The sequence below is a fragment of the Austrofundulus limnaeus genome, unplaced genomic scaffold (assembly GCF_001266775.1).
Source record: "Austrofundulus limnaeus strain Quisiro unplaced genomic scaffold, Austrofundulus_limnaeus-1.0 Scaffold608, whole genome shotgun sequence".
NCBI lineage: Eukaryota > Metazoa > Chordata > Actinopteri > Cyprinodontiformes > Rivulidae > Austrofundulus > Austrofundulus limnaeus.
Genome location: NW_013953010.1, coordinates 254385 through 264785, shown reverse-complemented (window position 1 = coordinate 264785; position 10401 = coordinate 254385). Strand labels below are relative to the sequence as shown.

Below are 10401 nucleotides of genomic sequence, written 5' to 3'. Positions count from 1 at the left end.
AATTTATACAATGATTACTGCACCAGATTACTTCAGAGTTTGTTACATTGAAGGTTGGAAAATCTGTTTACTGATTTATTGTTTTTATTTTTTTTCCATTACAAAAACCTGCGTTTGCAACAGATGATTGTAGACTTCTTTTATACACTGTAGACAGAAACACACAAACCTAAAACTGATATGAACTGTGACAGAAGTCAACAAGTGACCTTTGGTCCTTTGTGGTATTTTAGACACTTTGTGCAAAGAGTAGTTTTATACACATTTAGTCAGACTGTGGGTTTGTAAAGCTTTCAAATTTGGCCGTAACTGTTTAAATGCTTCTGGCTGGCTATATTTAAGGAAAATGGGGAAACATATGCATGTAAAAAGTTTCTATACTCAAACATTTGACTGCTCAGTTACTTGACTCCGCCCACCTGAGATGGTAGAAACGTCAGCGCGTGTTCGATGAGAAGGCGCATTAATCTCTTCGAGTAGAAGATGAACTCATCTCGGCTGGTTTCTCTGCTCCTACAGGAGAACACAACAACTGTTCTCAAACCTCAAAGGCTCTGCGGGCCGGACTGTGAGCTGCACGTGGTCACATGTTGCTACCTGATGATGGTGTGCAGACCTCTGACCTGCGGCACGCTCTCCAGCACGCTCAGAGTCTGCGGCAGCGGCTGCGTCTGCTGGACGGACGCCAGGAGCGCCCTGAGGAAAAAACAGAAGAGGATGTTGGGTGAAAAAGGCTTCGTGTGTCGTTCTGCTAAACAGAAACAGATTAATGAGGCCGACTGTGAGCAAAGCCTCTCAYACACATAATGTGGACTGACAGAGAGTGAAGGTCAGGGTGTTCAGAGCGGGGATCTAAATCTGTCATCACGGCAGAGAAGCCAAAACATGTTTCTGCATACCTGACACTGAGCTCACGCTGCATGAGGAGAGGAGAAACACAAAGACAAAGAATCCAGTGAGAAAGAAAACAGAATTCAGAGCAACATGTCCGGTTCCTCAGCCTCTGAGCAAAACTAAAAAAAAAAAAACTAAAAAAAAAACTAAAAAAACTAAAAAGCTAAAAAACAAAACCTAAAAAAAATAAAAGAAATAAAGAAAACAACAACTCCAGAAGTGTTTGCTAAAATAAACTGTTACATAAAACTACAGCATTGTTTTGAAGCTTTTATATGACCACATGTTACAGACTGCCAGGATAAACCATTATATAAAGATCACAGCTAATTTTCAACTTTATTTTAAAAAAATCTTTCATAAATATGGAATAAAGACCATCAGATTAGGTGATGAATGACACCACCCAGTGGTCTGATGTGTTATTAGTAGACATACAGTGATTCACAGTCGTCATGTTCTCATTTTAGAAACTGCTTTATTTTAGAGGTTCATCATGAGCTGAAGTTACAGGAAACTAAATTAATTATTAACGAGCATCCCTCAGCTCACTGTGGTACAGTTTAAAATGACACCAAGAAAAATGAAATCATTCCTTAAATAACCGTTGACTTCTAGATAACAGATTTCATTTTATTTTATAACTAAGTGTTGACTTTTATACAGTTGCGCTAAAAAGTTGACATACCRTTGCAGAATTAGTGATTTTTATTATTTTTATTATTATTTTGTAATTTGAACAAATATGAATGATAACAAAAAAATAAATAAATACACTCTTTTTTTCATTCCTGCTTAATGGTTGGGAGAAGCCATTTATTTTCAAACCTTTTTTTACATTTTAATTACAACAGAAACCAAATGACCCTCATCAAAATTTTACATACCCTGGAAGTTTTGCTACAATAAAATGCACACATGTGTAAATGGAGGTTAAATTATTTCATCTGTAATGGAAATAATACTTTTTGTTGTACACCAGTAATTCATGACTTAGTTTAATGACCTAGTTTGTCATGGCACCATGTCAGTAAATGGAATGATTAAAGCCAGAACAAGATTTGATTAATAACAATCACTCTTAGATATCACTTGTATTTATCTTTTTTTCCCCTGACCCAGCATTCCCTTAGGATGAAATCTTACTTTTTAAGATGACATAATGTTTGTTAAACAGTATATATGAGGCGTCAACTGCCTCCAAGAAGTGGGAGCAGGGAGATTCTGATGGCTGGATGTTGATCTCTGTGTTCCTGGTGTTGCAATAAACAACCTCYGTTGACCATTCTACAAAGTATCTTTATTCTTTGGGTCACCTATTTCTGTCTTTGTTAAATAAATGTTTTTCACAGCAATTTGGCGTCACGAACAGGATCCACTATGAGATCGATCGACCGAGACCACATTGCAGGTTGACTGATATGAGTGAGCAAGGACTGCTCAGGATCAATAAATAAATAAATAAATAAATAAATAAATAAATACAACTTTTTTAACAACAGAAATATGCTGACAACCAAGATTGGATTATCTTGGGAAAACCGCATTTTTGTTTTCACTTTTAATGAACAAACAGCAACAGGACAAGAAAACTCTGATAACAATTTAACTGCTGACTGAGAACTGAAGGACAAGTTTCAAAATGTCTCCATTTTCTTCAGAGGACATCAGCAAAATMCTCCAGAAAATATTAGTGATGAAAATGAAGATTCATCGTCTTGAGAACACGAATGTGTTAAATGGGAATAATGAAACAACACTGATGCAAACCAGTTTGAAAAAACAGAATGAGAGTGAACTGAGAAAAAAAAAAACTTCCCTGGAACTCTCGACACAACTCCAAAGAATCTCTCAGGGAGAATTCAGCTCTTAGATGAACTTGTGATCTGTTTGCTTGTAATTAGTAGGTGTGTATAAAAAAGTCAGTAAGTTTCAAGGCTCCTGACATGTTTTACCCAGTGTTGGATTGATGGTGGGTTCTGAGCCATGAAGAAAGCCAAAGAATTATCAAAAGATCTGCAGGAAAAGATAGTGGAACTTTATAAAACAGGAAAAGGATATTAAAAAAAATCAAGCAATATCCGATCAGCACTGTTCAGAGCCTAMTTAAGAAGTGGAAAATGAGGGCTTCTGCAGAAATCAAGCCACGATCAGGTAAACCAACAAAAACTGCAGCCACAACTGGCAAGAAAAWTGTTTTGGAGGCAAAGACAAAAAACACAAATACATTCAACTGTCTGAAAAATTGGTGTGGATGTTTTGAAGATGGCCCAGGTCTCCCTTGCAAAAGAGATCTGTGATCTCAATGGGATTTGCCTGATTAAATAACAGTAAAATAAAAAAGCACAATAGAGAGGCACTTAAAAACTTAAAATATGGGCTGCATGATGAAGTCACCAGAAGAAAGCCATTACTGTATRAATGCCACTAAGCAGCAAAACTTCTGGAACAAAGTTAAGAACCTTTTGGTCACAATTTTTATTGTTACATATGGAGAAGAGTCAACAACGCCCATGGAGAAAAGTGAACCATCCTACTGTGAAATGCGGAGCTGTATCACTGATGATTTGGGATATTTGAACTACACAGACACAGGGAACTTGGCCAGAAGTGATGGCAACATGAACACAGCATGTTCTCAGAAAATACTGGAGGAAAATTGGCTCTCARGAGTTTGGAAGCTGCACACGGGATACTTTTAAACTTTTCAGCATGAGAAAGATCCAAAACACAAGTCAACATGTCACTGGCTACAGCAGAAAAAAAGTGAAGGTTCTTGAATGGTTATCTCAGTCCCCTGACCTGATTATCACTGAGTCACTTTAGAGAMATCTCAACAATGCAGCTCATGCAAGACAGCCTAACAATTTACAGGAACTGGAGACATTTATCCAAAWAGAATGGGCAGTTTTACCATGTGAGAAAATAAAGCATCACAAAAGACTTCAAGCTGTCATTGATGCTCAAGGAGGCACTGCACAGCATTAAGAACCAGGGTATGTAAAACTTTGATCAGGGTCATTTGGGTACTTTTGGGTCTTWGATGCACWTTTTWTTTTWAAAGTCCAAACAGAGCTTATGATGTCAAGTTAAACAAAGTATCTCCTGTACTTTCATGTGGTTAGTTTCCTTTAGCTGCACCTTTCGTCGTGGGTCGCCAATACGAGCAAAAGGTTTTCAAGTGTTMTACACCGGATGCCCTTCCTGGCGCAATCTGAATTCGAGCCTGCAGCTTCAGGACTACGAGACCGTGACACTGACCACTTAAGAACCACTGGGCCCAACCTACTGTATTTTTACAAAGTAGAAATAAATAAATAAAAAAATACAAGTGGCAATTCAGAAAATTACAGAAATTACAGAAACTAAATTGAGAAAGGTTTAGATGCCTGCAACAATTTTGTGTCTGTTTGGATTTTATTTTGTTTTATTTTTTTTAATGTTTTCAACATGTTTAAAATTCCATTGACATAAGTGAGGCCCTGAGACTCACGTGAGGGAATTGAAAACTTGTTGAGACATTTTCGAGACTACCTCACAAATGCCGTTTGCAATTTGTCACCATGAGTGACAGACAATGCGTCAAAGTCAAGGCCTGCAGGCCAAATGTGGCCCACTACAGCTTTTATGTGGCCTGCAAGAGCTTCAAAGATACATTACTACCTTAACCTGTTAACCTGTATAAGTYTACYCTGCTTTAAAGCAAGCATTGACCATAAACTACATTTCCCATAATGCATGTTGGTTATTTTGACTTGTAAAATGAAATACCACCACGAGGTGGAGGTGAACAGGGTTCAAAAGTAGCTGGCAAAACTCACTGTGTACAATCTCCATTTGGTACATTTTCTCTGGCTATTTTTTGCTGCAAACCTGCTGCACTGTGAAGTGGGAATTTCCCACATYCAAGTCATAACTTTAAAACTGGAACACCCCTACAGTCGAAAAAGCGGGAGAGTTTAGAAATCAGGACWCAAATTTACTCACCACAACTCAGTGAGTAAAATGCTCTTCCTTTTTCTTTTATTGGTATTTCTGTATTAGTTTTTTCACATTTAGTCAGTCATACAGTACTTTTTAGTACTTTTCAGTGTTTATAAGAGGACGTGTTAAAACGCTGTTTATATGCAGGAAATACCACATAGAGCAGTTATTGTTTGTTAGCGGTGCTCAGCAGCAGCAATGAGACGAGGAATGAAACGTTTAGTGTTTAGTCAAAGTTAAACAGGAAACGTCAAAGTTAAATACTGGCCCTTATGTGGCCCTCAGTGAAAATGAGTTTGACCCCCCAGCTTTAGAAGATGTCTGTGAGTCCAGTGAAACTTGTGTTTGTATGTTTGCTGTGACTCTCAGGGTAAGTGTTTTAAAATATTGTGAGAGAACAGTGGAGGTCTATTGTTCTGTAAATATGGCTGCACACTGAACCTTTCAACAATAATTTATCTCAGCTCCTCAGATTTTTAGTGAAGTTTCTGTTCTTTTATTTTGAAGAAACGAACTATAAGAACAACTGAAGTTACAACCATTGGACACACGGTGGCGCCACTCCTTAAGAGTCTGTTGGTGTCTCACCTCCTCCAGCTGGCTGTGAACATGCTGGACTATCAGATCAATGGCCACCATGTTCCCACCACCTGAGGTAAAAAAAAATATATAAATAAACAAACAGTTTAAGGTTCTGTTTGTGTCTCCTCTCGGCAAGTTGTTAAAAATGCTTCTACCTCTCGGCACAACGATATCAGCCAGCCTCATGCTCGGCTCAATGTACTGCTCGAAGGCCGGCTTCACAAACTTGTTGTACTGCTTGATGACGCCTTCGATGTCCCGCCCCCGCTCGGTGATGTCCCTGCGGAGGCGGCGCACGAGTCGGATGTCTGAGTCTGTGTCCACGAAGATTTTCATATCCAGCAGCTGCAGAAAGAAARGAGACGAACACAGACAGCAGCTCCTGATTACCTCGCTGAGGAATTCTTCAAAAAGGGAAAGAGCCAAAGACCTCACCTGAAGAAGCTCTTTGTCTACAAAAGCCATAATTCCTTCGAGTATGATAACACTGGCTCCATACACATTTTTCTACAAGAAGGTGGAAGAAGAAGAAAACTGCTCATGTTTGGTTTCAGCTTCCAGGAAAATAAATATGCAGCACGTCTCTTTGAGAAAACATGCTGTAAAGAAAAACAACATTTAATGTTACATGTTTGACTCAGAGAATGTGTCCCTCAGGAACTCATGCTCCACTTTTCTCCCTCCCAATATGTAAAGATGGATATTTTATTACTTTTCTGTAGAGACCAGGCAGCTTGAAGATGATAAAACCCACCGCACCCAGTCTTTCTGTCTCCTGTGCGTGGTGAAGTCGTACACAGGGATCTTCACACTCTTCCCCTGCTTTAGTTTTCTCAGCGTGGCGACCAGCAGCTCGAAGTCAAACGCTCCGGGATGGTCAAAGTTGTAGTCATTGTTAGCAGCCAGGACCTGCTCCTCTGGGGATAAACCCTGACAGAGCAAACACAAACAGACAGAATGATGGGTCGTATAATGACTTGTTTCTGTTTCTGATCTGCAGGCTGTAATCAGAAGTGTTGCCACAAAGTCAAAATAAAACAATGTCTGCGATTCGATGATTACTTCAGGATGCTGTGATGAAAACGTTTTATGATTTTCAAAACATTCCCTCTTGAAAAGGATCCTTCTTTCCACGGTTCGTACTTTTTGCTAATTTTTTACTGAATGTTAAATCTAAATGTATAAATTTAAATGTAAAAGTTAAACCTTAAATGTTGAAGTTCACATTTAGGTATTTTGGAATGGAATGCAGCCATTGGTGCTTGACTCATGTTATGATGTCATCATCCTGAGACGATAGAAACCACTAACACTTGAACGCTGCTACACTTACCTATAAGACATCAAACTCGCAGTTGCAGTCGGTGTCCAAGCTGCACTTCAAACTGCCGGTACTGCTGGTACCACCCATTAGAGTTTGGCAATATTGGCAAAAAAATGTATCACGATTAACTGTGGTATTTAGCCGATAACGATTAATTTGACGATTAATCCCCTGGAGTCCCTGAACACCCTTGTGTCCTAGTCACATGACCAATAGTGGGAAAGATTTGCTCTTCATAAAAATCTGTTCCAAATTGTGTCAAAATTACAGACTTCAGGCTACAAATCTAATTTTAAATTGTGTTGATAGATAAATAAATTACAGAAATTTTTTTAATGTTCGTCATATTTGAAGCGGAGAGGAGCATCGAGCAGACTCTGCCTGGTGGCATTAATCATATTAATCGTCAAGTGCCAAAAAATAATCGATTAACGTTTTTCTGATGATTAATTGCACACGATAAGATTATGCCCAAACCTACCACCCATATAGTTTTCAATGAACACATTTTGTATTTAGATTTTAAATATTATCTACAGCAGCGTTAGTGTTTGCTTTAGTCGCAGGATGATGATGTCACAACAAAAGCGGCACACCAACAGCAAAGGCTGTGTTCCATACCAAAATTCTTAAATGTTAGTTTTATCATTTAGCTGCAACATTTAAGATTTAACTTTTACATTTAAATTTACACATTTAAATTCAGGATTTAATTTTTACACATTTTTTAACATTAAGTAAAAGATTAGCAAAATGTATGAACAGTGCGCTAAAGTATAAAATGTTAGTGGAAAAAAATGTAACTAAGATGTAACGTAACTCAGAAAGTAAAGACAGAAAATGTGTTTGTGAAATGTTTTTCATGATGGTGGTTCGATCCCCGGGTCAGACCTGGGGTCTTTCTGTGTGGAGTTTGAATGTTCTCRTCATTCTTGCGTGGGTTTTCTCTGGGTACTCCTGTTTCCCCCACAACACAAAAACKTTTACAATAGGTTGTCTTCACGCTCAGGCCTCCCTTGGAGATCTGTGGTCTTAATGGGATTTGCCTGGATAAATAATGGTAAAAAAACCTTTATGCAACAAATAAACATGAGACACTAAAAAAATGAAAGTAGCTTTCTTTGAGGGGTCACCTGTCAAGGTTTTAAAAAATAGTTTTTTGTGATCTGGTAGTTCTTGTTGAACATGTTTGGGATGACTCTCAGGTAGCAGCACACCAAATTTGAGCTTAATATCTGTAAAACTGCTATGAGTTAGAGCTATGTTTATGTTGGATAGGGTTGAATAGCTGTGACAGCCATCTTGAAGTGAGTTAATTAAAAAAGGCAATAAGGTGTGTAGATGTAGGTTGTATGTTTGTCGACTGGTTCATAAGAGATTTTGCTATTAAACAAACTAAAACAAACACAAACACGCACACACAAAAGCACAGGCAATTACATGATTGCCTGTCTTTCATGGCAGTTTGGGATTAAAAACACAGACTGAAATGCTCACCTTATAAAAAGAGTCCATAGACAGCAACACAACCCACGGCACATCCAAGGCCTCGATGATCTTATTGGCCACGGTGGTCTTCCCTGAGGCTGTGCCCCCACACAACCCTGCAGATCCACAAAGGTTTATTAATTGTGTGTTTCAGACTGTAACAAACATCATCTGGTATTGTGTGATTGCAATAAAGTGTTTATGGATGAAATAAAAAAAACATCCTGCATCTGTAAACTAGAAGTCAGAGACAGAAAAGCAGCACAGAGGAACTAAAACGTCCTCGGCGAGGGGRTTTACCGATGACAAAGGCCTCCTTTGACTGAGCCCCGTGCTCGTCATACCAGGGGGGGCGTCCGGCCGTGTAGATGGTGCGTGTGCCTGTGCGGAGCAGAGGGGGCTCTGTTTTACTCAGGGAGGTGGCGCTCTTCCTGCGTGGGGCCCCAGTGTGCAGCAGGAGCCGGTCCAACGAGTCCTCGCCGCTCCCGCTGCAGCAGAACAAACAGGTTACAGCCTGAACGCGTAAAACACACGGAGGAGCTGCCACACAGAACCAGAGATCAGTTTTCAGAGGGTAACTGTGTGTTTGGTTGTGGTATAATAAAAACACAGATGTGTAAAGTACAAACCCATGTACAAATTAAGCTCAATATCTGCAGGAGGGACCACAAAACCCCGTCTAAAAACATAAAATAAAGCTACAGTAAATGTTTCAACATTTTCATAAAATACTCATTTATGAGGTAATGATAAAAAATGGATTAAACTTGGAAAAAGTTTCCTGTTTTTCAAAATCATAAATAACCTGAGCTTCATTGTGTTTCAACAAGTTCTTGGTTTAATTTGTAAACTATAGAATGATAAATTGTTTCATTTTTTTCAAGCTTCCAAACTACAAACAAATGGGATCTTTACCTATTTGTTAACAAAATAAAGAAAGGAAAATGTGATAAAAGAATCATTGATTAGTTAATTAAGTTGATTAACAAAACTTTGTCTCATATTAAAGAATTTATTGTTACATATTTTCCTATAGAACTTGGCTCTCAGACTGCAGGTTTACTTGTGGTTCCTSGAGTTTCTAAAAGTAGGATGGGAGGCAGAGCTTTCAGTTATCAAGCTCCTCTCTTGTGGAACCAACTTCCAGTTTCGGTCTGTGAGGCTGACACTCTGTCTACTGGTGTCTGAATCTGTTCTCACTGTCGTAGTTGTGTGATGAAAATCATGTCTTTTTGTTCTCAGCTTCGTATCTTATGCCCCTTTTTGTCACAACCCCACAGGCAAAGTTTTCGTCTTCCTCTACATACYAAATTATTGTGTGATTGATCAGAAGTTTGTGGGCATGGACATGTTAAAGCAGCAGCCATGGATTATTATGGTTGCCGTCTGTCACTCCCTGACAGCACTCTTAATGAGACAYCAACAAAGGAAAACTAGGCTTATACAAAATGTCTTGAGCAAAAACTACAAGTCTGATTTTAAAAAAATGAACTGTAAATCAGTTTTTTAAAGGTCTAAAAGATTTAAACGTCTCTAAAAGTAGAGTGACATCAACACATTTATATATTTATATATACTTTGTCTGTGCCATATTAAGTCAGAGCACACTAATCCTGACTCAGTTGCACGTATTAATGTTTTTTTAATGCTGGAAAAGTAGCGAATTAACAATTTTGACAACAACAAAACAGCAGAAAAATTAAAAGTTGTCTGAGAGCTTCTGCACTGAAACTATTAAATAAATTAAGCACATTCTGTTCAGCATTGGTGTCACACTGTAACGTTTTAGACAAATGATGATGTCTTATAATTATTATTTCTTATAAAAATAGTGTATTTATAAATAACTCATATTTGATAGTATGTATAGGTCCAAAAGAGGCTTTCAGTTGACTATTTTAATTCCATCTTCAGTGTAGACATCCTCAAAGTCTCATAAGTTGTCTAAAAGGTTATTGTGTGACAGGGCCTTAAAGTGATCCATGATTAGTTATAACATAAGACTTTATTTGATAAACATATATTTTAACTGTAAAATAAAGACTGTAAAAATTTTGTAGGCCGTTTTGTTTTATAAATTTTTAAAGTTTCAAAGAGTGCTGAAAAAAGACATTTTCAGCAGATTTTAA

At 38.1% G+C, this 10401-nt stretch overlaps 1 protein-coding gene across 1 annotated transcript in view; it reads right to left on the bottom strand.

The window, feature by feature from the left end:
• Positions 1-10401, bottom strand: part of LOC106531224 (uridine-cytidine kinase-like 1) — a gene marked incomplete at its 5' end in the record, with an annotated part of 26430 nt that overhangs the window by 12990 nt on the left and 3039 nt on the right. Inside the window, 9 exon segments of the mRNA XM_014027015.1 lie at positions 420-513; positions 598-696; positions 900-916; positions 5467-5528; positions 5616-5805; positions 5896-5967; positions 6220-6390; positions 8282-8388; positions 8573-8760. Of these exon segments, the coding sequence (XP_013882469.1) occupies positions 420-513; positions 598-696; positions 900-916; positions 5467-5528; positions 5616-5805; positions 5896-5967; positions 6220-6390; positions 8282-8388; positions 8573-8760 (1000 nt within the window).